This window comes from Astyanax mexicanus, chromosome 18 (genome assembly GCF_023375975.1).
Source record: "Astyanax mexicanus isolate ESR-SI-001 chromosome 18, AstMex3_surface, whole genome shotgun sequence".
In the NCBI taxonomy this organism is placed as follows: domain Eukaryota; kingdom Metazoa; phylum Chordata; class Actinopteri; order Characiformes; family Acestrorhamphidae; genus Astyanax; species Astyanax mexicanus.
The window spans coordinates 44520133-44546607 of record NC_064425.1 but is presented as its reverse complement, the minus strand read 5'-3'; the positions used below and the strand labels follow the sequence as shown (position 1 = coordinate 44546607).

General features: G+C 37.3%; 3 protein-coding genes across 4 annotated transcripts in view; 1 reads left to right on the top strand and 2 right to left on the bottom strand.

Moving 5' to 3' along the window:
• wdr95 (WD40 repeat domain 95) overlaps positions 1 to 11793 on the bottom strand; it is a 46102-nt gene extending 34309 nt beyond the window's left edge. The window contains exons 1-4 of one of the 2 annotated variants that reach the window (XM_022668804.2): positions 11588 to 11793; positions 9045 to 9279; positions 671 to 724; positions 156 to 239 (exon numbers count right to left, since the gene is read on the bottom strand). In XM_022668804.2, coding sequence (XP_022524525.2) covers positions 156 to 239; positions 671 to 724; positions 9045 to 9279; positions 11588 to 11757 — 543 coding nt within the window. In that variant the 5' untranslated portion in view covers positions 11758 to 11793. Of the gene's footprint in view, positions 1 to 155; positions 240 to 670; positions 725 to 1508; positions 3095 to 9044; positions 9280 to 11587 lie in introns of those variants that run through there. The other variant, XM_049467056.1, reaches the window with a different exon arrangement.
• Positions 11794 to 12661: 868 nt separating this feature from the next.
• On the bottom strand, positions 12662 to 19351 carry LOC111192166 (testis-expressed protein 26). Its single transcript, XM_049467069.1, has 7 exons — positions 18092 to 19351; positions 17077 to 17155; positions 16738 to 16900; positions 15490 to 15622; positions 14989 to 15168; positions 13850 to 14011; positions 12662 to 12913 (listed from the first exon to the last, which is right to left on the bottom strand). The coding sequence occupies exons 1-7, from the start codon at positions 18102 to 18104 to the stop codon at positions 12777 to 12779; spliced, it is 867 nt and encodes a 288-aa protein (XP_049323026.1). The 5' UTR covers positions 18105 to 19351; the 3' UTR covers positions 12662 to 12776.
• Positions 19352 to 20820: 1469 nt separating this feature from the next.
• On the top strand, positions 20821 to 25178 carry hmgb1b (high mobility group box 1b). The gene is made up of 5 exons (XM_007258538.4): positions 20821 to 20978; positions 23808 to 23965; positions 24088 to 24233; positions 24319 to 24493; positions 24606 to 25178. Exons 2-5 carry the CDS (start codon positions 23819 to 23821, stop codon positions 24732 to 24734), a joined length of 597 nt encoding a protein of 198 aa, XP_007258600.2. The 5' UTR covers positions 20821 to 20978; positions 23808 to 23818; the 3' UTR covers positions 24735 to 25178.
• Positions 25179 to 26475: the final 1297 nt, after the last annotated feature.

Genomic DNA, 26475 nt, shown 5'->3' with positions numbered 1-26475 from the left:
AGTATCATCATCACCCGGCCCACAGTTTAACATCTTCATCTGCATACTCAAACAATACGCTCTAATCAAACACACTCACACCATTAATCCACACAAAGCAGTGCGCGAATAGTGATTAAATATTCCAGCTCTGCACTGATTGTGTGCAGACTTACGATATCACGCAGACCCAAACACCTCCTAATGGTCTGTCTGAACCGCGGGAGGTCGAGTGATCGGGTGCCAGCCTTTTCATAATCCTGCCAGAGAGAGAGAGAAAACAGAGAGAGAGAGAGAGAGACAGAGAGAGAGAGAGAGAGAGAGAGAGAGAGAGAGAGAGAGAGAGAGAGAGAGAGAGAGATACAGAGAGAGAGAGAGATACAGAGAGAGAGAGAGAGAGAGAAAACAGAGAGAGAGAGAGAGACAGAGAGAGAGAAAGAAACAGAGAGAGAGAGAGAGACAGAGAGAGAGAGATACAGAGAGAGAGAGAGAGAGAGAGAGAGAAAGAAACAGAGAGAGAGAGAGAGAGAGAGAGAGACAGAGAGAGATACAGAGAGAGAGAGATACAGAGAGAGAGAGAGAGACAGAGAGAGAGACAGAGAGAGAGAGAGAAAACAGAGAGAGAGAGACAGCTCTGTTATAAAGCTAAAACAAGCAGAAATTACAGTGTGATGATATTTTGACAGCTTACCTCAAAGGCCAGTTTCAGCTTTGTGAGATTTTCAAGGGAAACCCTCTGTTCAATCTGTAGTTTGGAAACAATGCAGGGTTATACTTTTATACGTTTCATTTTAAAGTCTTTTTTGTTGTTATTTCAGCCATTTCTCAAATACATTTTCTGTAAATAAATGCTCTAAATGAGAATATTTTGTATTTGGAATTTGGGAGAAATGTTGTCTGTAGTTTATAGAATAAAACAACAATGTTCATTTTACTCAAACATAAACCTATAAATAGCAAAATCAGAGAAACTGATTCAGAAACTGAAGTGCTCTCTTCATTTTTTTATATGTTGTATATGTTTTATTACCCAATTTTAGATTCTAGAAAGTCCCACACTTGCTTTATTCTATACATTTTATAGCTTGTTTTGATCAGTAAAGCCTGAAGACATTAGACATTAGTCTAATTCACAGCTATGGAAACAGGAGAGCTGGCTTTTTTCTGCTGAACAGGTAATCACTGAGCTTCAGTAAGGTTGATTAGCTACAGTAAGTAAGACTCCTGTTTCCATTTGACACACTCGCTCACATTTATTACTAAATTTTATTTTCTTTAACATGCAGAAATGAAATACAAAATAATTGATAAGAACATTTAATGTGCATCAATGCGCGTTTTTCTATTCTGTCCCAAACCTTTTTTAAATTTTTTATTTTTTTTTTAATTAGAGAGCACTTTTAACACACAGCAGTTCACACTCAGCAGCACTCTCAACATCACAGCACATCACATCACGGCACAACGTCACATCTATGATCTCTGCCAATTACCACCTTCCTGCCTCTATTCACATTTAATGAGCTTACATTTATTTCAGGTTATTTCCAGTCAAAGGTGAGTGGGAGTAGAGCACTGCAGAAAAAAAGAGGAGTATAACACACACTCTCTACGTTCGGCACACCAAACACAGATAGATCTTCACTCTTCACTTACCAGCCAATTAATAAACTCAGAGCGCTGCGGAGCGGGAGAGCGAGGGAATGAGGGAACGAGGGAACAGAGGAAGAAAGCAGAAGCATGGGGACACACTGAGTTAGCGGGAACTGGAACACGTGGAGGAGACCACTGTGCGTGTAAATGAGATGTTATGTAAAGGCAGCCGGTCCAGGTAGGAACGACCCGGCACCACGGATACAAAAGAAGCAGGAGACAAGTTCCTTATGTTAATACGGCTCCTCCAATTGGACGTGGTTTCTTAGCAACGTACCCTTTCAATTTCACCTGCAGCAAGCATTCACGCAGTTAGAAAAGCTCTGCAGAGACGGGTCTGAGGAATAAGATGCTGTCTGTGGACTGATGAAGCTAAAATTTATTTAGGGTTATTTTAAAGGCGGTTATTTATGCATGGAGGACAAAAAAAGAACATAGCATTTCAACACAAACACTGACTGAAATCTAATGGTGGTGGTTCCATCATGCTGTGGGGCTGTGGGACCAGTGCAGGTACTGGGAATCGTGTTAAAGTTGAGGGTCTCATGGATTCCAGTCAATATCAGCAGATTCTTCAGAACAATGTTGAAGAATCAGGAGAAAAAGTTCAAGAAGTTGAAGCGCTGGAAGGGCTGGGTACTTCAACAAGACAATGACCCTAAACACTAAACACTAAACACTAAACTCTGCTCAAAATCTACTAAAGCACTAAAGCGTTCATGCAGAGGAACAACGAAGTACAACGTTCTGGAATGATCATCTCAGATCATCTCAGTCCTCAGACCTGAATATTATTGATAATCTGTGGTGTGATTTAAAGCGTAAAGACTGTTCATGATCAGAAACTCAGAAACCATCTAACCTGACTGAACTGGAGATGATTAGATGTTTTGTAAAGAAGAATGAGCCAAAATACCTTCAACCTGCTTAAGCCAGACTCTGATTGGAAGCTATAGGAAGCTTTTAGAGGCTAGTATTTCTGCAAAAGGAGAATCTAATACTAAATATTGATGTATATTGTTTTTTTTTGTTTTTTTTTGTTGGGGTGATCAAATTTGTAATTAATTTAGTAAATAAATAATTATTGCACACTTTCTGTAAATCCTATAAACTTCATTTCACTTCTCAAATATCACTGTGTTCATCTGCTATATGATACAATCCTCCGGAGACCCAGGCATTTTCTTGGCGTGCATTTTTAATTTCTTCTAGCTATTTTGGATTAGTATGACCTAAAAGTATAAAAACTTAACTTTGCACAATGTGAGAGTTATCCTTTCCATTTCGGATCAGAAGAACACAATCAGTCCAAAAACAACATTTTAGCTTTGATTAGAATTTGAGCATGGCCCATGTTTCTATCTGTACTAACTGTAGAAACTTTTGACGGGGATTCCTGTGACCTTGTTTTGAATCATTTTAGTATATTATTGTGTCATGTGACCACTAGATGCTACATGGTACTTAAAGGTCACCTTCCGCGAAAATCCGATTTTTCTTGTTTTTTGTGGAATACAGTAGGTCTCTCCGAGTTGAATGTGTACACCTGCACATTAAACTGTTTTGCAGCCCCCATTGTCTGCAGGAGCTAAGCAAAGAAATCCCCCCTCCCCCCCTCCGAAAAACGGGTGAATTTTGAATTATCTTTCTGCCTACGTAGGCAGAAACTCACAGACCAGCCCACCTTGGCTCGAGAAACTCCCAGAGGCGGAGCTGAAGCGACGCAACATCACCGCTCATCAGTTAGGAGGTGGGAGGCAGTGAGCGGCAGAGCGGTGGAGGGGCGTCGCAGTGCTCCTAGCCAATCAGAGGAGAGATATTTGCATTCTGTTTGCATGTATGAATATTCATGAGCAAAGCTGGAATCCGGTCATTTTGGACACACCCCTAAAACAGTCCGTTAAAAAAGAGCTATACAGAGACACCTGAGCACTTTTTTTTTACAAAAACGGCTCACATGTCATTCATTCATACTAGAGACCACAACTAGACATTTTAAAATGAAAGAAAAAACGACGGAAGGTGAGCTTTAATGTAATTGTCTCTGTATGAGGCCAAAGGGTAAACATTTTTTACAAATGATGTAGTGTCCCCATACGAGGACGCCGGGTCTCAAGAAGGTATACATGATCAGTATTTAACTGATTAATTTCTGATTCAAACAATCAATGATTTATAAAGGAAAGGAAAATCATGAAAATGATCAGGGGTGCCCAAACATTTTCACTTTTTCACCACTGTATAACAGAAGTGCCACAGCTAAGCCAATCAGAGCCACGCTGGTAAAATAACAGAAACACCCTGCTTTAACCAGCCGAGCCGCTCGGTTCTACATCAAACTGTCAATTAGAAAAGCCCTGAAAAAAGCAGCTCTCCAGGCTTTCTGTCATTTATTACTAAGCAACAGTGCGACAGTACAAGTGACACTCTGTCAAATCACTAGTAGGGCACACGTCTTTTGCCTGTCACTTTTCCTGATCCTTGGACTCATCAAGGCAGCAGTGCACTTTCATCAAATTAGACCATGCTGCTTTCCTGGCACTCGCACAATACCAGCCTGCCAGTCTCCATTCCATCAACCTTTACAGCTTCCATTGCAGACGTTTCGTCATTTACGCACTTAAGCGTTATTTTAGTAAATCTGCACTAATCTATACTAATATGTACTGCGCTTTTCTCAAGCATTACTAAAATTACACTGTAAAATATATGATACTATGAACTAATATTATCATATTGAGTACATTTACTGACCAGTACAACTTCATTCACTAGAATAGTTGAAGAAACATCATTTTAAGCAATTTAGTCAGTTTCAGTTAAAAAAAACAACCTCAGACAGTTCAAGCAGGATTAGTCAGCAGACTTCTTCTGAAGGAGGAATCTGTAACCACTGCCATTATGTTAGACTTTATATTATTCCAGATGCAATGATCTATAATGTGACAAAATTTTCTTAGAGGTAGAGAGCTAAATTGTTGTAAAATGTTTTCCACCCGGATCCAACTGATCAGTTAATAAACTAGTATAATTAACTGGGCTGAGCCCCGGATTTTTACATACCCAGGCAACAATCAATAATTTATAAAGGAAAGGAAATCATGAAATTATGATTATGATTATCAGGAGTGCCCAAACTTTTTTAGAGTGGTAGAGAACGTCTACCTGAAAACTTGTAGTATCTTGAGCTGCGACATCATATAGATAAAGGTAGATAAATAAGAAATAAGTCTTCGCTGCTGGTGTATTTTTATATAAATAAGAAATTTATTTCAGAAAGAATTTTGTACAAAAAAGCATAATAACAAGCACCCGGGTTTGCTTGTAAGAGAGCGATGTCAAAGATCTGATCCTGAGCTTTCTGACTTGAATTTCAAAGTTCCACCTAATGGGTGGGAATTATATATGGGTGTTTGTGAAAGTTTATTTACTGTATTTTACTTGTGGCACCCTCCTGGTGCTGGGGTGGATGGCTAATGCTAATGCTTATGCTGCTGCTGCACCCAGCCTTAGTGGAAATCTGGAAATCTAAGCATAATGTAAATAAATTGTTTATTTCAGTTTTCAAGAGAGAAATCTGTGTAGATTAATACCCAGTGCTTGAAAAGACCTGCGGAATTAGGAGGAAAACATGGCGACGCCGCTGTTCCTTACTAGTGTCGCATAATGCACTTTATAATCCAGTGCGTCTTATAGTGCAAAAAATACAGCAATGTCCAAGTACATTTTCTATACTTTTTCCCTCTATATTTCCAGTTTAATTGAGTAAAATATGGATGCAGGACTGAAACTTTCACTAAAATGAAGTTATTTCAGCGGCTCCTCCACAGCTCGGCTGCACCGGCCAACGTTATGACTGAATAAAATGACCCTGCGCTGCTTAATCCATCTCTGAAGCTTTGATCCAGTTTTGATGAATAAACGCTGGACAGTGCAGCCTTGGCCTCTGCGAATGATAAATGCCCCCCCCACCTTATCCTCGGGATCAGGAAGCTAATAGCCTCATCAGTCAGCGTCAGGCAGGAATAGAGAGATTACAAACAAGAAATAAAGAGCAGCAGATTGAGGTCAAATCTCACGACATCTTCAACACATGGAGTCACAGACAGATCTTAAACATGTCATTCTCACAGAAACGCTACTGAAGTGAAACCATAAACAAATGCAGGCTATTATTAATGCGTATGTGCAGCATCTGCAGCCTTATATTGACTTTACATAAATTTAGCAGTATGAAATAAATTGAAATGTCAAAGAGGCTTTCTGTCGACCTGAGCCACTTGTACTTTATTACAACACGTGGAGAAATGGCTCTTAATCTGGATGTATGGTTCTAGAAAAGAATATCTTTATATAATATTTTATTGTTAAACAGTAGCACCGAGTAAGTTTAGTCACATTATAGATCATTGCATATGGAATAATATACATTCTTACATAATGGCAGTAGTTACAGATTCCTCCTTCAGAAGAAGTCTGCTGACTAATCCTGCTGTGTACTGGAGAAAGTTTTTCAACTGATTTACAGAAAACGGATGAATGGATTTTTTTTTTTTTTTTTTTTTTTTTTATGGAAGTCCAAACCCAAAAAGTGAGTTTTGCATAATATCTCCCCTTTAAAATTTAAATTAATTTACGTTAAAGGAGATCTCTAGTGTAAAATTGACTTTGGGTGTAGTAAAACATGATAAAAAAAAGTATTTACCTTTACTGTACTGATAATAACATAGATATGTATACATAGACTCCGCCAGGAGGCAGGCTATGCGGAGTCTATGTATATATGTCTATGTCATTATCACTATCAGTACAGTGATGGCAGCGCTCAGAGCTGAAGCTAGCATTTTTTTTATTACACAACTTCTTCTGCACTTTTTAAGTTATTAATGCCTCGTTTTAAATGTCAGGGCTCTCCTGGAGCTACTTTAAGCTGGAAAACAGAGTAAAAAGCTATTTATCAAGGCAAAATATGCCCCAAAATGCCTGTTGTAAAGAGTGCTGGGCAAAAAAAAGCACTAAACTAGGTTTAATAGGTGTGCTATTCAACAAAGGTCAGTCCTTTTTATCAATAATCAGTTTTACACCAGAGTTCTTCTTTAATATTCAATATAAAAGCACACTGTTTATAACATTAGAGTACAAAAATCTACCTGCACAGTTTTTTTTTTTTTTAGTTTCTGACAGCCCGCTATTCCACACAGCGAGGAAAAATAACAAGCTCTTAAAAATCCCAACGCCAATTAATGGCTCTGTCATTATAATCAAATGAAAAATGATGAAAAGAGCAAAGCGAGATTACTCATTAATTCTTCATTACCCAGGCAAATGCGGAGCTCCTTAGACGCTATGTAATTCCTTAATACTATAACGCTATAACATGTCCCATTTGTCAGGTAATTACCAATACAAATTATCTATAAAATATGCAGGGAAATCAGCTGGAACCAGTTCCTCGTCTGCAGCGCTGACCTGCTAAAAATGCACGGGTACAAGTGTTAGATAAATAAAATAAATAAAAATGAATAAATAAACAGTAATGACGCAAAAAAAACAGAAACTCCGGCCCAGTAACAGCTGCCTGCAAATCAGGCCGGCCTAATTGTGAATTCTGGAAATATCTCCAGTGCCTGGTTGTGTTACGGAGAGGACGGTTGTGTTACGGAGAGGACGGTTGTGTTACGGAGAGGGCGGTTGTGTTACGGAGAGGACGGTTGTGTTACGGAGAGGGCGGTTGTGTTACGGAGAGGACGGTTGTGTTACGGAGAGGGCGGTTGTGTTACGGAGAGGTTGTTTGATTACACACTTTGCAGATTCCTGATAAGGAGAAGAATTTGAGCGCTGGTGGCAGACAGACGCACAACAAAACTTTAGAACCTATTTCGCTGTGCAGCGAGGTGGCAAATTGCCTCTAGTATAAACAGAATTGCTTTAATCAAAGAAGGGCTACTGTACCTGATGTGCTACAAGCTCAGGCACTCCGCTGAATAAATAATGCAAATGCATTGTGTCAATTGTTCCAATCAGCGGTTGTGACAGATTACTCCTCCTCGGCTGACGGTCCCCAGCCGCCGTCAGCCTAATAAATTAATGGATTCCACACTTGATTCAAAATGTCATTTCTGCCAAAACCCCCCCGGGACGTCCTCCAGAAGCTTCTGGGTTCAATTGGAGCTTCAATAACGCCGCTCTCTCTTTCTCCAGAAGAGGAGCATGACTTTTGACCCAAAGTGAAGATACCCAGCGCTCCAGTGACACCATGAGGTTAGAATCATTATGAGAAGAATGGGACACTTTTTGGGGCTTGGGGCTTCTTCTAATTAACTTTTAAAATAACTTAAAATAAATAAATAATATTATTATTAAATCATTTAAGGTTTAAGTTGATTTTAAAGTATGAATATCACCATTTTATTAACATAGCATTTTTTTCCAAGTGAACTAGACGTCTCTTTCTATCTCTCACAGAGATTAAAAAAAAAAACAGATCACATTAAAGAGCAATTAAACCAATGGGTCTTTAAGTCATGCTATAGAAGAACCCCTGTTTGTTTCTATGAAAAAACATGTTTGGTGATAAAAATAAAAGCATGGCCAGTTTGTTGACTAGCATCACCAGCAAAAAAATAAATAAAAAAACTGCAAGAACACCAATATGATCAATAAGCCAATCTGGTCAACCTATATAAACAGTATTAGCAAAATCAAATGCAACATACAGCTCTGAATAAAATAAGTTTCTGAATCAGTTTCTCTGATTTTGCTATTTATAGGTTTATGTTTGAGTAAAAAGAACATTGTTGTTTTATTCTATAAACTACAGACAACATTTCTCCCAAATTACAAATAAAAATATTCTCATTTAGAGCATTTATTTACAGAAAATGAGAAATGGCTGAAATAAGAGACCGCTTAAAAATTAGTTTCTTTGATTTTAAGAAAAAATTTGAAAACCTCTGGAATATAATCAAGAGGACCAGCACCAGCACCAGGAGTAAAGCAGCATGAAGATATCCAAAAGCAGTGTGTAAGACTGGTGGAGGAGAACATGATGCCAAGATGCATGAAAAAAACTGTGATTAAAAACCAACCAGGATTATTCCACCAAATATTGATTATTTCTGAACTCTTAAAACTTTATGAATATGAACTTGTTGTTTTCTTTGTATTATTTGAGGTCTGAAAGTTCTGCATCTTTTTTGTTATTTCAGTCATTTCTCATTTTCTGTAAATAAATGCTCTAAATGAGAATATTTTTATTTGGAATTTGGGAGAAATGTTGTCTGTAGTTTATAGAATAAAACAACAATGTTCATTTTACTCAAACATAAACCTATAAATAGCAAAATCAGAGAAACTGATTCAGAAACTCAAGTGCTCTCTTCACTCAGACTGCAGTAAAATCTTGAGTTTACCTTGAGTTTAGAGAGGGAGGACGCAGGGTTACGGATGCTGCGCTGTTGGGTGATGAGTTTTGTTGCGTCTCCGAGAGGAAGAGAGTGTCGTCGGTACTCTTGCTTTAGCAGTGCTCTCTCCAGCCAATCAGGATTCACACTTTTCTCTGAACGTTTCTCTTGAAGTTCAGATCCAGTCTGCTTTATCAGCACAGGTCCAGGAGCTCCAGGTCCAGGTCCAGTCTCAGTCAGAACACTGCAGGAGAGCAAATTACTACAGTAAAATAGTTTATCAGCTGAGTATAGAGACTGAATTCAAGCCTATTCTGCAGTATTTTATATTTTATAGGTGATAATTGGGTAGAGAGGGTCCCATTCTAACACAGGGTAAAATTTAACATGGATATTTTTTGTAGTCAAACAGGTTCATGCTGAAATGATCAGACTCTCAAAGCAGCAATTTGTCAAAGTAAAAAAAAAAGTCAAAGTGGTTTTTATTGTCATTTCAGCTATATACAGAGTACACAGTGAAACGAAACAACGTTCCTCCAGGGACCATGGTGCACATAAACACAGTGTAGACAGAACAATAGTGCAACAGTACAAAAGTGCAGACAGACAATACAACACAATACAGACAAAGAATAATAAATAACAAGACAGTGTGCAAATTATGCAGTGTGCAAAAAAGACCAGTGAGGTAGTATGGTTTTTAGTGCTTTCCATTTTCTGGGGTAAGTGGGGTAAGAGTGTGTGTGCATGTACAGAAAAACCATCAGTTCAGTCTCTGCAGTTGAGGAGTCTGATGGCTTGGGGGTAGAAGCTGTTGCAGAATCTGGTCGTGCTGGACCGGATGCTGCGGTACCTCCTTCCCGAAGGCAGGAGGGAGAACAGTTTGTGTGAGGGATGAGTGGGGTCATTCACAATGCATTCACAACATTGTACATTTAAAAATAGAATTATTATGTAAATCAATTGCTAATCTATTTAACTCAAGTTTTAGCTAACATTACTTATACATTAAATCCTTTTCTCAAATAATTTAAATACATTTAACTTATCCAGGCTTACATTGTATAACACTGATGAAAATAATAAAGCAAATGATGATTTCATGTCTTGTTATAATCATGTGGCATTCATCAAAAAGTCTTTATTTTAAAGAAATGGTTATTGACTGCGTGTTCAAATAATTGATATTTATGAGAAAATAATAATAATAATTCCTGTTACTGAAACTCATTCCTCTTTCTGTTTATGTTTACATGAGTAACAGGAATGAAAGTAACAGGAATGAGTTTTTAGCATATAATAATTAGCAAAACCACAACAAAAAAAAAACAGCTAAATGACGGCTATGCTAATTGCATGAGGACACTGAGCACATTCTAGTGATTTTCCCAAAATTTACATAAAAAATATGATGATATAAAAGATGTAAGAATTAATTTAGGTAAGAGGACTGTTGAGATTGACTATAACCTCCTCAGTCATCGTTGCAATAAAATCAATATACAGAAAAAAATTAAAAAACTAATGAAGGAACTTAATTTTGGTCTTCCCATGATCTTCAGAAGAACCAGCTCATGTCACTTCCTGTAACTTCCTGTTATAGATGTGACTTCCTGTTGTAGAATTAGTAGTTGTTCCCGATGTTTCAGCAGAGGGGGTAATGTGTAACGGTAACAGGACTGAGTGAAACACAACAGGGACTAAAGGAACTAAAATGTGTATTTAAACTTAAATATTATGGATTTATTATTATGATAAAAAAATATATTTAAGCATAGATGAGTCTTGCATTCACACAACCATGCAAAATATTACATCTATTAATTATATTTCATGGTAAAGTTTATAGTTAGAGAGTTGGGGGGGGGGGGGGTTTGCTAGTTTTGTCGTGTTTTAAGTAGTTTTTATTAATGTTTTTTTTTTTTAAATACATATCTTACTTTTACAATTAGATCAATGTACAAGATGTATTTTTAAAGTTATTTTGTGTGCACATTTCTAGAGTATATCTAATTTCCTGGGGACATAAATGGCACAGAATCGGCGGAATATGCCAAATGTAAAAATGTAATAATTCACACTGGATAAAGTTTATTTATTTATTATTTTCCTGCACACAGTAATATCAAGAGGGTCAAAACTAACCAAATAAACGTCAAACAAGCTCTATATCCTCGTTTGTCAAAACACAAATTAATTAGTCCTCAAGGACGCGGGCTGATGTGGTTATCGGCCGGCTAACAGACATCTTCCCGCATGGTGCCGCACTGCGCTACAGCTGGGTTCTCCTGGAAACAGTAAACAATCTCCTAACACAGGGGAACAAGAAAAGACGGGGCTGCTAATACCTGCATACAAATTCTCCACCAACCCCGGCCCTCACCTCACCTTAACTCACCTCACCTCACCTCAACACAACACATCTCAACACAACAGAGCAAATTAGCCCTTCAGCAGGAGCTGGTCAAACACCTGACCTGCCTGAGGATGAGCACGGACAGGCTGATCTGGACTGAGGAGCTGCAGAAGACAGGTAATAAAAAGCAGCGTACCTGGAGACGTTCTGGGTCTGGATTCGACCCTGAGCTGAGGAGGGACGAGCGTTCTTTCCCAGAGGCATCCCTGCAGCGCTCTGGAGGAGTCCTCTCTCCTCGTCTGAGAGCTCGGACAGCTCCTGCTGCACAGAGATTCCAGGCTTCTGTTGTTGGTGAGCAGAAGCCATGGTTGCACTCCACAGTCCAACCCACAGCTCACCTGAGTCTCAGGTTACCTGTGTACCTGTTATTCAAGCCACTCAGCCGCCACAACACTACAGTCCCCTGTGTGCTGAGAGCTCAGCAGGGGTATTCGAAAGCACTCACTCACCGGGAACAGTGGAAGAAACAGCCTGAGACTATACTACACCAAATAAATATGTAAAAAAATTATTTAAGGAGAAAACCTGACCTTGCATCATATATAACATCATGCATTCAAGCAGTTCTGAAGATTAGATTGTATTTGTAGAACTACACTCTTAAAGGGTTATTTGAAGGATGAAATAGAAGAACCAAAAAAAAAAAATGGCTAAAAGAGATGTACACCTATATGGATGTACAGGGGTTGGATAATCCAATGAAACTGAAACGCCTGTCGTCATTTTAGTGTGGGATTTTAGGTTTCACAGCTAAACTGGAGCAGCCTGGTGGCCAATCTTCATTAATTGCACATTATTGCACCAGTAAGAGCAGAGTGTGAAGGTTCAATTAGCAGGGGAAGAGCTTTGAGCAGTTTTCTAAAAATATTGCAATGCACACTATAACATTATGGGAGACATACCAGAGTTCAAAAGAGGACAAATTGTTGGTGCACGTCTTACTGGAGCATCTGTGACCAAGACAGCAAGTCTTTGTGATGCAGCATCAAGAGCCACGGTATCCAGGGTAATGTCAGCATACCACCAAGAAGAACCAACCACATCCAACAGGATTAACTGTGGACGCTGTAAGAGGAAGCTGTCTGAAAGGGATGTTCGGGTGCTAACCCGGATTGTATCCAAAAAATATAAAACCACAGCTGATCAAATCACGCAGAATTCAATGTGCACCTCAACTCTCCTGTTTTGGCATATTTTATATGAAAAACTATTAAAAATGTCTTTCATTGGTTTAGACGTTTTTTATTGCTATTCTTATACAGACACACACACAAACAATAACAATAACAATAAGAAATGCATCACAATGCATTAATACAACATTTTTATAGAGGCCCAGGCCAGATTGACATCCTCTCCAGCACTGCAGGAGAACATGAGACCCCCGCAGACTCCTTCATTTCCTTCAGTTTACCAGGAGGACGAGAGTCTCTCTTCAAAAAATCCTGAACCACCAGCTTTTCTGTACATTTACAAAAGACAGAAAACAAACACATACATTTATTACATTTATTTTACACATATATGACACATAGTACCAGTAAATGTTTGGACACACCTTCTTATTCAATGCTTTTATTTTATTTTATTCTTATATATTTTATTAGACTATGAAGTAACTCATAAGGAATCATGTAAGAACTTAAAAGTGCTGAACAAACCAAAAAAAAATACTGAAGAAGCATTAAGGTGCTCTTATCTGGGGAGCTGTTATTTTATCCTGTGCAACAGAGGAAACTCTTGCTCTTCATTTCCTGGAGCAGTCCTGATGAGTGCCAGTTTCATCTTTATAAAATGTTTGATGGTCTTTGCAGTGACTGCACTTGATGATACTTTTCTTAAAATTTTATTAAATTGACTGAGCTTTACTTTACTTTATCTTTACTTAGTTGAGTAATTCTTTTCATAATCTGGATTCGAACATTACTCAAATATTCACTATTCACTGTATACCTATACCTAACTCTACCTCTTCACTACTTTACTTTAACTGATGCTCTCAAACACTTTATTAAGAGACAAGAAATTCAAATTTATTTAACTCTTGATGAGTTCAGCACAGCTGTTAACTGAATGGCTGAATTCCAGGTGACTCTACTTCATAAAACTGACTGAGAAAATCCAGCAAAGATGTTCAAAACTGATCATCTAAACAAGAGGAGCTACTTTGAAGAATATAAAATATATAAAACATATTCTGGATTCCATACTAAATAATTCCATCTTTTTCTACATAGTTTGTTCTACAAATTTTTTAATAATGTAATAAAAATCACTGTTTCTAAGTGTGTAATGATGAATGTGAACAGAAAACCACTAGAGTAAACTGCAGGTGAGGAGAGATTTCACAGCATTGCATAAGAAAATGAGTTATTATCACTGAATAATAATATCTTACCTTTTTCAGGTGATTTCTTACAGAAGTGCTGGAGTTCTTCAGGCTGTAGAGACCTGAGGACTGCCGGCAGATCCGCACATTTACCTCCGAAATGCCGATCGTATGTGGTGAGCAGCTTTCTGCTCTCCTGGTTAATGACGTGTTTGTGAACTACAGACGGGACTAGAAAATAAAATATAATCAGGGTTTTGAGAAGGTATTTTTAAATATATTCTGTCACAAATGACTGATTACCTGTTAATAATTTAACTTTAATGTAATCTGAAGTAAAATAATCTTCCCATTACTTCTGTACTATGTCTGTTTAAAGTCATATAATCAAATAAAGACAAATATATTAAAAAAATTATTAAAAAAAACACATACCAAACAATCTTATGTCTTCATGAAACAAGTCCCCTGTCTATTGAATTGTATATTTCTTTGTTGCTGGTTTAATTGTGTTAGTGAGGATATACTAGTGCATCTCAAAAAAACTTACTTAATTTCAGTAATTCAGAGAAAATCATATATTATATAGATGTATTAAACACAGAGTGATTTATTTTAAGTGTTTATTTATTTTATTGTTGATTAATGATTATGGCTTACAGCCAATGAAAACCCAAAAATCAGTGTCTCGGAAAATGTTAATATTATATAACACCAATTGGTACTTTTGGCAGTGTGGGCAGTGTGCCAAATCCTGCTGGAAAATGAAATCCCCATCTCCATAAAAGTTGTTATCAGCAGAGGGAAGCATGAAGTGCTGTAAGATCTTGTGCACTGACTTTAGACTTGATAATAAAACACAGTGGATCAACACCAGCAGATATCAGACATGACTCTCCAAACCATCACTGATCATCAGTAAATTTTACATTTCATTTAAAGGAAATCAAGGGATCAGAGTCTGGAGGAAGAGTGGAGAGACACACAGTCCAAACTGCTCGAGGTCTAGTATGAATGTAGATGCAGATTTCATTTTCCAGCAGGATTTGGCACACTGCCCACACTGCTAAAAGTGCCAATTCGGTCTTATATAATATTATAATTTTCTGAGATACTGATTTTTTGGTTTTCATTGGCTGTAAGCTTCATAATCATCAACAATAAAAGAAATACATGTTTAAAATAGATATTGCTACTCTAAAACGTACCTATGCCTTTTGGTGACACAGCGTGCAGAGCGTTGCACCCATAGCGAGTCATATTTCCCTGAAGTTCAGTATTCAGCACAGGCTTCCTGTAGTTAAACCTCATCTCAGTCTGGATGCAGTGCGGAGCATCACGGCCGGGTTTATATGGAGCAGGGCTTCTCCGGTTCATAACGTCCCCTGCTGTTAAACCAGAAGCATTACTCAGGTGGATTGTTGAACAGCTGGTCAGGTCAGCAGGCTTTGAAGAAGGTCAGTGTTTCTGCATATATGAATCCCACAGCATGCATGTGTGCATGAATTTAAAGTCCAGGTCTCTGCAAAAACAAAGCATGCACTACACACCGACATGCTAAAAGTAACAAAAGTCCATATCTGCTGTTTGAGCTGCAAAGGGGGACCGACTCCACACTAATGACTATAGGTTTAAAATGGGATGCAATAAAAGCTCCTGCCTATATAGTATATTTTATTTAATATATTTTATAGAGTTAGGATACTAACCTTGTGGTGTCCCCAGAAAGTCAGTCCTGTACGTTGATCTGTACTGAGCTGACAGAACCTTCCGGACCTCCTCCTCAGATGGGGGGTTTTCACAAAGCTTGTGTCCCCGGGCGAGCCTCCACACCAGAAATGCCTAGAGGCAGAAGACAAAAGTTAGTTTACACTTAAATCCACATATGTACCTGCTAGAGTCTTACATTTGACTTATTAGTCATTTTATCAGGGCCATTTACCTTACAGGTGGGTAACCATAACTATATAATTGCTGATTTTAGCACATTTGTTTGTTAATTTATCATTCACTCTTCATCCCATTCACCATAGAACCACAACACACAGCAGATGTCCAAATTAATAAATGCATTTAGCTATTTAAGAATGCACTCATTGGGGATACCGATGTGCAAATGCACATAAACAACTTGAACATCCTGAAGGAAATTGAACGATCAGATTGGATCTGTTTTTAATGTGTCTCAGACCACCTTTAGAAGTGGTTTGATTAATCAGATTTGTACCTGTTTTAAATCAATCTCAGACCACCTCCTAAAGTGGCTTGAGTTTTAAATGTGTCTTAGACCACCTCCTAATTTGGTTTAATAATTAGATTTGTATCTGTTTTAAATGCATCTCAGACCACTTCCTAAAGTGGTGTCTCAGACCACCTCCTGAAATAATTGAGTAATCAGATTTGTATTAGTTTTAAATGCATCTCAGGCCACCTTCTGAAGTGGTTTGAGTACTCACACATAAATCAGTTTTAAATTTGTCTCAGACCACCTCTTAAAGGGATTTATCAGACTTCTATCTTTGTTAAATGCGTCTCAAATCATCTCCTGAAGTGCTTTGAGTGATCACATATGTACCTGTTTTAAATTCGTCTCAGACCATCTCCTGAAGTTGTTTGAGTAATCAGATTTGTATCTGTTTTAAATGTGTCTCAAACCAGCTCTTAAAGTGGCTTTAGTAATCAGATTTGTATCATGATGTGTCTCAGACCACCTCCTGAAATGATTTAAGTGTGTTTCAGATCAACTCCAGAAGTGGTTTGAGTTATCAGACTTCTATCTTTGTTAAATGAGTCTCAGACCACCTTCTGAAGTGGTTTGAGTGGTTTACATATAGAGCTGAATTTCACTGTACAGAAGGTGCTATATAAAGTTAATAAAAGAAGATTTATGGAAATATAATATAGTATATATATATATATATATATGCAGTCCTATAGTGTATATGTTTGTGTATTACCTGGTTTGGGTGTGGGTTGTTCCTGCTGTTGCCTGAAGCTGATCCAGAGCGAATGCAGGCAGGTTTAGTCTGAGGTTTCCAGTAATAGTCTTGTCTGTATGCAGTTCCGCCCACAGGATCAGCCAGGTCATATGAATTTCTATAGGCCTGAGAGGTCAGGGGTCTGGAGGGAAACCGTGAGGGAATAGAGTCACTCTGTGAATCTCACAAATCCATATATCTGAGATATCAGTCTGAACTTTACGTTATAAAACAGAATACATCTAAAGCCGGCTTTATAGTGCTGTATGGAAAAGAATATTATATATTTTATTGAACTGTGAAAAATAGAAGGTGTACCGTAAACAGGAAGTGGATGAGCTGGGTCTGTATACAAAATCCCGTCTCTGGGACGTCTCATATGGGTCCCATTTTTTATCTTGAAAACAAGACATTTAGAAGATTCAGTACAAATCAAAATCATTGCTCAGCTACAGAACTAATAATTGACCATCATTAAATTTTACATTTCATTTAAAGGAATTTAAGAGAGCAGAGTCTGGAGGAAGAGTGGAGAGACACACAGTCCAAACTGCTCGAGGTCTAGTGTGAAGTTTCCACCAATCAGTGATGATTTGGAGAGACATGTCTGTCATCTGCTGGTGTTGATCCACTGTGATTTATTATCAAGTCTAAAGTCAGTGCAGTTTTGTTTTCCCACAAAATCTTACAGCACTTCATATCTTACAGCTTCCCTCTGCTGAAAACAACTTTTATGGAGATGTGGGTTTCATTTTCCAGCAGGACTTGGCACACTGCCCACACTGCCAAAATTACCAATTGGTCTTGTAATATAATATTCTAATTTTCTGAGACACTGATTTTTAGGTTTTTATTGGCTGTAAGTTTCATAATCATCAACAGTAAAAGAAATAAACGCTTAAAATAGAACTGAATTACTGAAATAAAGTAATTTTTCAATAATATTTAAAATGTTTGAGCTGCATCTGTATCTTGATTGGTGCAAAATAATTAAACATGGCTGAACACTCGTCACACAAGAGAATTAACAAAATTTTGTTTTTAATGATGTAACATCATTTATATTTTTATATTGCTTTTTAATTATTAAAAAGAACGTAGCTATTCTAGTATTTTGAAATGTTTGTATAATTATAGCTATACATAAACAAAACTGAAAGTAAAATCTTATAATAAATGTTAGAAGATTTCATGTTAAATTAATTAATTAGTTAATTATAGTCAATTATGCAGAAATGTTGAGACTTGGTGGAATTCTTTTAATAACAAACAGACTTTTATATTTTTGTAAAAACTGTAAAAAATGTAAATCAGTGTAGAGAACAGAACTAACCATTACTCTCCATGTCTTGATCCACCTGATCCTCTTCCAGCCTCTGTGGGAACAAACAACCAATATGACCAGTATCACCAAAATCTGAGTTAAACAAGTAAAACTGAATAATAAGAAAAAAACAGATAAACTTTCTACTTGCTAGAACAGGTTCTTCATCATGACGTAGTGGTCAGCCAAATTCCGGCTTTTTATTGGTCGCTTCTGATCAGAGGTCAGAACGTTTAGTCCGTCATAATAGAGAACGGCGTTGCTACTGGAGACACACAACACTGCAGCTCCCAGAGTGCACTATTGTGTGTGGATGCACTGTGTGTGTGTGTGTGTGTGTGTGTGTGTGTGTGTGTGTGTGTGTGTGTGTGTGTGAACACTTTTGAATGTGTTGCTACCTTTGTAAGTCCTCACAAGCATAGTGGTATGTCGTAAATTGTTTTTTTATATATATACACCAAATTTGTTAGTTTAATTGAAAATTCTAAAAGAGTGAAATGCTTAAATTTTGGGCGCTGAGGTTAGGGGTTAGGTTAAGGTTAGATGTAGTATAAAGTAGCTACAGTTATTATTAGTTATTACACAAAAAAGTCTTAAATAATGTGTTGCAATGTTAATTGACATCTTTAACATGAACAGATTTTGCACATTCAACCAGCCCGAAAATGTTTTAAAAAGCTTAGTTTTAATACTCTACTTAATAAAAAAATGTTGGGTTTAAATCAGGCTCGGGCCCATAATGACTGTTTATGGGACTGAGTGGGACGGGCTTGGGTTGGGTCAGATTTTTGGGGCCCAATCTAAGGGTTAGGTGCAGTATAATATATAAGCTTTAGTTATTATTATGTGAATGGTCCTCACAAGAATAGCAAACCAACATCTGTGTGTTTGTGTTTACATAAAAATACATCTAGACAAATTAAATAATCTAAATAAAATTATAAAACTTGTGCACTTAAAAAAAAGACACGGATGTAACTTTTTCCCACACTTTCACTGTGATGCCAGTGTAGAGGTATGATACACAGAGGCTGAACAATGGGGTCCTAACGCCACTCAGTGGATAACACTGAAAATTACACTGTATGTATTATGAATAAGCAATAGAGACGTTTTAAAAGATGTAAGCCAAGAGGGCTGATCCCATAAGCAACACTAGATAATATGTGTAGAATTCTGAAACATAAATATGACAATAATGACCCTGTTCTGCTTGATATCCTTGGTATTTAAACATCTTTACAAAGAGCATTACAAAGTGGTACATGCTTTACTGACTCCACTTTTTTATGTTGCTGGACTAAATTAATTAAATTAAATTAACATTTAAAAAGCTGTACATATGATGTCACTCACATGGTGTAATAAAACACTATAGGAAAAAGGAGATTTATAACCTCACAAGTACAGCTGTACCTGATTGCATGCAACTTTAATTACCAACTCATCCACTTCTATTGTTTTTTTACTTTTTCTATTCCTTACTCCATGGTCTTGTGCAGTGAATTGCTTAAAGGAGCAATAAAAAATATATTGCAACCGAACAGCAGCACTACCTACAGTATCTAACAAAAAGTGTACACCACAAACACCAGCACTGAATATATTACACTTTTATTTAATGTAAAATAGTCAATAAAGATAAGGTAAAATGTTTACAAAAATGTGAGGAGTGTACTCACTTTTGTGACGTTTTAACATTCAACATGTTTACCATAGCAACACCTTAGCAACCACTAAGCAACAGCTTTATATATATATAGTTTCTTTCATTTTACCAAATTAAAATCCTCTGGAATATAATCAAGAGGAAGATGGATGATCACAAACCATCAAACCACCAAACTGAACTGCTTGAATTTTTGCACCAGGAGTAAAGCAGCATAAAGTTATCCAAAAGCAGTGTGTAAGACTGGTGGAGGAGAACATGATGCCAAGATGCATAAAAACTGTGATTAAAAACAGGGTTATTCCACCAAATATTTATTTTAAAGTCTTAAAACTTTATGAGTATGAACTTGTTTTCTGTGCCTTTTTTGAGGTCTGAAATCTCTGCATCTTTTTTTTAGCCATTTCTCATTTTCTGCAAATATATATATATATATATATATATATATATATATATATATATATATATATATATATATATAGAGAGAGAGAGAGAGAGAGAGAGAGAGAGAGAGAGAGAGCTTTCTTTTTCACACTTCTTATTCACACTCTCCCTTTTTCTAACTCTCTTTTTCTCCTTCTTTCTTTCTCTTTCCCTAGTTATCTCTCATTCTCTCCTACTTCCTCTCTCTATATATATCTATATATATTTTATTATTATTATTTTATATTTTACTTACTTTTTCTCTTTTTCCCACTCTTACTCTTTCTTTCTCACTCTCACAAATTCGCTTATTTTCTCTCGTTTTCTTTCTCTCCCTCACACAGCCTCTATCTCCCTCACACTCTCTTTCTCATACTTTCACTCTTACTTTCTCACTCACTCTCTCTTTCTCTCTCTTACTAATTACTTCTTTCTTCCTCTCACTCTTTCGCGCACACCCCCCTTTCTCTATCTCTCCCTCTCTCTCTCCATCAACGGCACACTGTTGTTGTTTTTTTCTTCTTTCATATTCACGCGCCATTCGGAAACACTGACGTCCCTCCACGAACTGACCAATCGCGTGGCCTCCCCGGTGTGCGCTATAGACGCGGCCGGAGCCAATCAGGGGCGCCGCGGTCTTGGCGGCAGCCAATGGGAGCGTGAGCTGGGCTCTGTGTGTGTGTCTGTGTCGGGCAGAGGGACGCGCGCGCGCACCGCTGTGTTTATTGTACTTATCCAGAGAATCCGTATTTATCCATCAATTGATCAGAAGACGGGAGCGGCGGATCGGGGCTGATTTTCCTGGTGAGTCTGTTAAAAAACACCGCAGAGAATTTTACATTCGTCCCTTTTAGTCCCTTCAGACACGTTTATTCATACAACTGATCCCGAAGCGGCGCGTTTAGGAGCGGATTTCCTTTGTTAGCTGCATATTTGATGCCTGGAAAACCAGCCGGTCCATCTTTTTATTGTTTTTTATCATTTTTGTTTTGTTTTTATAACAGCCAGTGTATAATATGATGCATGGGATTCTGGGGGATTTTTTTCTGCATTATATTATATGTATATATATATTATTATTATTATTATTATTGCTTTCTGACATTTTTTTCCGTTATTATGAAAGGGAGTTAACTGGATAAAGCTTACTAGCTAAAGGTTAGATGATGGTTTAGAATAAATATAATCCGCCCTAGCCTCTGCTATTACTACTGCAATACAGCCACAGCCATAGATAACCTACAGCTATAGATATAGCCTAGCTAACGCTAGCTTAGCTTAGCATAGCTCTTTTCTATTGTGTGTGAATGAGAGCCAATGTCACCCCCGTTCTGCTGCTGTGCTCTGTTATTTAGCTAGCTAAACGAACCTATTTAACTAGTTAAGCTAACCTATAACACACAGCTACGGACTAAAACGGGTATTATAACGTTTAAAAGGCTAATAATATACCTAATAATACAATATCTGACGTTTCTGTGTAGCTATAACAAGCTACAGCCAGCCAATCTTATCTATGTTATTTAGTGAACGTTAGGTTAGCTAAGCTATGCTAACGCTAGCGTTCAGTGAATGGCGGGGGATGGGAGTCTTCATGTTTTTAGCTGACATATTCAATAAAAAAAACACTCTTAACCTAATTCTCACTCGCGCCCATTATTAAAAACGACCATATTACAAATCTATCATTATTTTACGACACATTAAAGCGCAGAAAACCTTAAATCCGCGCGTTTTCCCGTGTTACAGCGGTATATCTCCGGCCTCTCTGTGTGGGTTTCGTTCCGCACAGACATAAAGGCAGCAGGGGAGCCATGTTGTGGTGCGAGTGAGGCGCGTGTTTTAGACGTTTTGAACGCCTTTATCGCCATTTTAACCACGTATTTCACATCGTAAAACATCAATAAATGCATTTTAAACGCGTTTACGCAGAATTAGACGTGGTTATTTGAGTAAAAGCTGTAAAATATACGAATAATCGTTAGCTAACTTGGCTACGGCGACGCGGCCATTCAGAGAGGCTTCGTCTCATTCTCTAACACACACACTCGCGTACTTGTATTCCTATCTTCATAGGTACAGGGTGCCGCTTCCATTCTCTGCAGCCTGGCGCTTTTTATTTAAGCTATCTTAACTACTAAGCGTGATTAGTTACGAAATATTGTAATATTTATTTAATAGCTAAAACAATAATAATCAGCATACGCTCCCCTAAACAAAGATCAGAACTAGGTTAGTTAATGTCTTAAGGCGGCTGGGTCCCCACAAAGACATAAAAACCGTACGCGCCCAGACGATAATACAGGACCAAGTTCATAGTTAGCTAGCTATAGCGTTAGTAGTAGAGAAGATAGCTGTGTTTAGTGTCTATCTATGGGGAAAGCAGAATATAGAAGGAGAGAAAAACATTATATCGGGTTAATTTTAGCTCACAGACGCCTTGGAAATGCAGAGAGAGGCGAATCAGGGGGACTTTCTCTCATAAAAAGCGCCATTTTTATCTAAAATGGACAGAAATCATTAAAACGTAATCGCTCGCAGAGCCCCCTATATTATACTGTAACAGCACCGCTCTATTAAAAGAGCTCGGTCGTGTTTAATCATATACACAGGGTAAAAAATACACACAAAAATGGTCTGCTGGTTTATTTTTTGCCCTTGTCCTTTTCTCAAGAAGCACATAAGGCCTCTGCTCCTCTGCATTTATTATCTTACTGGTTGCAGGCGGGTAATAAACAGGGTGTATTAAAGAATGACTGAAATGATAAATGTGATATAGAATTTCAGTATAAATATCAGTATCATCAATAAAACCTTTATCCTTAAATAGAGATTCTCAAAAAAATGAAGAAAATAAAAATATAATATATATGAAGGTGGTTGATATATATATATATATATATATATATCTAGCCTCTCCCCCAATAAACCCAAAAATAATATTTCATCATGCAAAGATGTTCTTTGTTTTCCTATTATTTTATACTTTTAAACACACAATTGATTTCATTTTTCATATTTATAACACCTTTTCCTTTAATAATTAAACAGGGATCCTAAAATGTGTGTGTTTGTTTCAACGAAACATTTTGTTGAATAGTGAATACTAAACACACTTTTTGCAGGTATTTATTAAACCCTAAACATTTCTGCACACAATATGACTGAAATAATTTAGTATAAAAAAAGAAAACATTTGATTTGCCCCTGCCCCCCAAGTAAAAGCAAAAAAACAAAATTTCATCAAACAGAGATGTTGTGTTTTCCTATCCTTTTAAACACTTTCCTTTATTATTTTGTCAAGTTTCTTTATTTTAGATATGTACAACCCATTTTAGTATTTTATATATATATATATCATATATATATAAATTAGCATATTCTATAAATTAAATTATAATACATTAATTTGCCCCTCCCTCCCCTATTAAAATCATAAATATATATATATATTTTTAAATTCAATCTATAATCTTGCCAAATGTTCAGCCAAATAATTTGGGTTGCTCAATGTGTGCTGCATCTTTACTTTAAACCTACAGTGCCTGTAGTTTGGATATTTACATTTATAAACATTATTTTTTCATTATATGTTTATTAACATTTGTAACTCTCTCTCTCTCTTTTTTTCAGACTCTGCAAAGATGGTGAAAGATCCGAGGAAACCCAGAGGCAAAATGTCCTCGTATGCGTATTTTGTGCAAACCTGTCGCGAGGAGCACAAGAAGAAGCACCCGGAGGCTTCGGTCAACTTCTCTGAGTTCTCCAAGAAATGCTCAGAGCGATGGAAGGTATTTATAATCGTCTTATTTATGAAGACTTATGATTTTATTAGATTTGATGCTCTCTCCAGATCTTTCTGCTTTTCCTTTTTTTACACCTGCATCATCTCTTTCTTTCTCTTTCTCCACAGACGATGTCGCCCAAGGAGAAGTCCAAGTTCGAGGACATGGCCAAGCAGGATAAGGTCCGCTATGAGCGAGAAATGAAGAACTACATTCCTCCCAAAGGCGAGAAGAAGAAGAGGTTTAAGGACCCTAACGCTCCCAAGAGACCCCCGTACGTATTTCCATGCACTTATTTTATCCACATGTTTGAGAATTTCGTAGAATGATAATTTACCTGTGTTTTCCGTCCCGTCCAGGTCTGCGTTCTTCATCTTCTGCGGTGATTACCGCCCCAAGATCAAGGGCGAGAACCCCGGCCTGTCCATCGGCGACATCGCCAAGAAGCTGGGGGAGATGTGGAACAGCTCATCACCAGAGGTGAAGCAGCCGTACGAGAAGAAGGCAGCTAAGTTGAAGGAGAAGTACGACAAGGTGAGAGATTTTCATACTGTCCGAGTATTAAAATTTATATGCATTTGTAAATATGTGCAGAAATAGAGCTTACCTATTAAACCACGCTAATATTTAACCGTATTTGCTGCAGGATATCGCCGTGTACCGCACCAAGGGAGTGGCAGGGCTGTCCAAAAAGGCGGCGGGAGACGAGGACGACGACGAAGAGGACGAGGATGAGGACGACGACGAGGAAGACGACGACGAGGACGACGAGTAGAGTAGCTAGCGACGGAGCCTAGATTCTTGTTCATGCCATAAACCCAATTGTACACGATTTCACATCTTCAAACGTAATACAGCAGAAGCAAGAGTTGTTAGGCTGTGTATATGAGACGTTTTTAAGATGTACAGTGTTATTCTCCTTTTGTAAAGTTAACACTATGTGTCTTCAGTTATTTTTCCCCTTTTGTTTAGTGGTAGTTCTTGCTTGGAACAGTTCAAGGTGGAGGAGAACAACTGTTTTCTGAAGGTGCATAGCACAATTATCTGGTTTATGTAGATCTATAGTGCGTTATTTTAGTTTTTAAAAATATTTTTCGTATTTGCTGTCATAAGGTCCTTTAACTGTACTTTGAATACCACTCTAATTACAAGAATGCAGCTTTGTTTGACATTCAAGAATGTGTCTGAAATAAACATTTCTTTTTTTTAGAAAATAAAAGTCTTGTGTTGGCTCTCTTTATTTAGGTATTACATTTAAATTGAACAGAAAAACCTAAGATGCATTTTAAAAATCAATATAAATCTGATGTACAGGTGAATAGCATTGTAAAGTTACTTTATTTCAGTAATTCTATTCAAAATGTGAAACTCATATACAGCTCTGGGGGTAAAAAATGAAGGTCGCACTTCAGTTTCTGAATCAGTTTCTCTGATTTTGCTATTTATAGGTTTATGTTTGAGTAAAATGAACATTGTTGTGTTATTCTATAAACTACAGACAACATTTCTCACAAATTACAAATAAAAATATTCTCATTTAGAGCATTTATTTACAGAAAGTGAGTCACAGTTTTTTTTATGCATCTTGGCATCATGTTCTCCTCCACCAGTCTTACACACTGCTTTTGGATAACTTTATGCTGATTTACTCTTGGTGCAAAAAATCAAGCAGTTCAGCTTTTTACAGAAAAAAAAATATATAATGAATAGGAAGATGAATGCAATGATGCCTCTAACACAAGTTAATTTCTTTTAAATTAATTTTAAAGCAGTTATTTCTCTATGGGAACTGTTCGTACTGCTTCTTTTCCAGTGTGTGCATTTAGGGATATCTAGTGGTGCTGGTGTGTAATTGGAAGAAGCTTTATGCAGAAATGATGTCATCATAATAAGACTGATTTATTTTGGCACAGAAATTTACACCAATCAGCCAGATAAGGCCAAGCAATATTAAAATGCAAGCCTAATTGCAATTTATATTATTTATATATACATTTTTTATACGTATATATTCACTGTGTATCTCAGTTTTTAATATATCAACCATAGCAACCATATAGGATATTATAGCAACTGCCTAGCAACACTATATCAACCAACCTGAATAAAACCACTAGCAACTTCATAGCAGCCACCTGGCATACCTTAGCAACCACCAAGGACAATATAGCAATCGCCTAAGACCACCATATCAGCGGCAACCAAGCAAACAATTGGAAAACTATAGCAAATAACCACATAACAACACCATAAAAACCACCTGGGATACCAAAGGGACAAGCTACCAACTCTATATATAACAGTCACCACAGAAATTATAGCAACACCATAGCAACATCCTAGCAATCACCTGTCACTACCAGAGCAACAACATAGCAAACATCTGGGGTACCATGATGAACACATATCAACATCATAGCAAACACTTTGTAAACTTGACAATGCCATAGCAACCACCGAACAATAGCATATCAGCAACCACATGCAATAGGATACCATTTACTTGCAACCACCTA

Coding starts and splice junctions, on each gene's coding strand:
- LOC111192166 (XM_049467069.1), bottom strand. Junction 15,169..15,489: donor CTTTCTGGGGACACCACAAG/GTTAGTATCCTA, acceptor CTGGTTTAACAG/CAGGGGACGTTATGAACCGG. Junction 14,012..14,988: donor TGTGTCACCAAAAGGCATAG/GTACGTTTTAGA, acceptor TTTATTTTCTAG/TCCCGTCTGTAGTTCACAAA.
- hmgb1b (XM_007258538.4), top strand. CDS start 23,819: ATGGTGAAAGATCCGAGGAAACCCAGAGGCAAAATGTCCTCGTATGCG. Junction 24,234..24,318: donor AACGCTCCCAAGAGACCCCC/GTACGTATTTCC, acceptor CGTCCCGTCCAG/GTCTGCGTTCTTCATCTTCT. Junction 24,494..24,605: donor TGAAGGAGAAGTACGACAAG/GTGAGAGATTTT, acceptor TATTTGCTGCAG/GATATCGCCGTGTACCGCAC.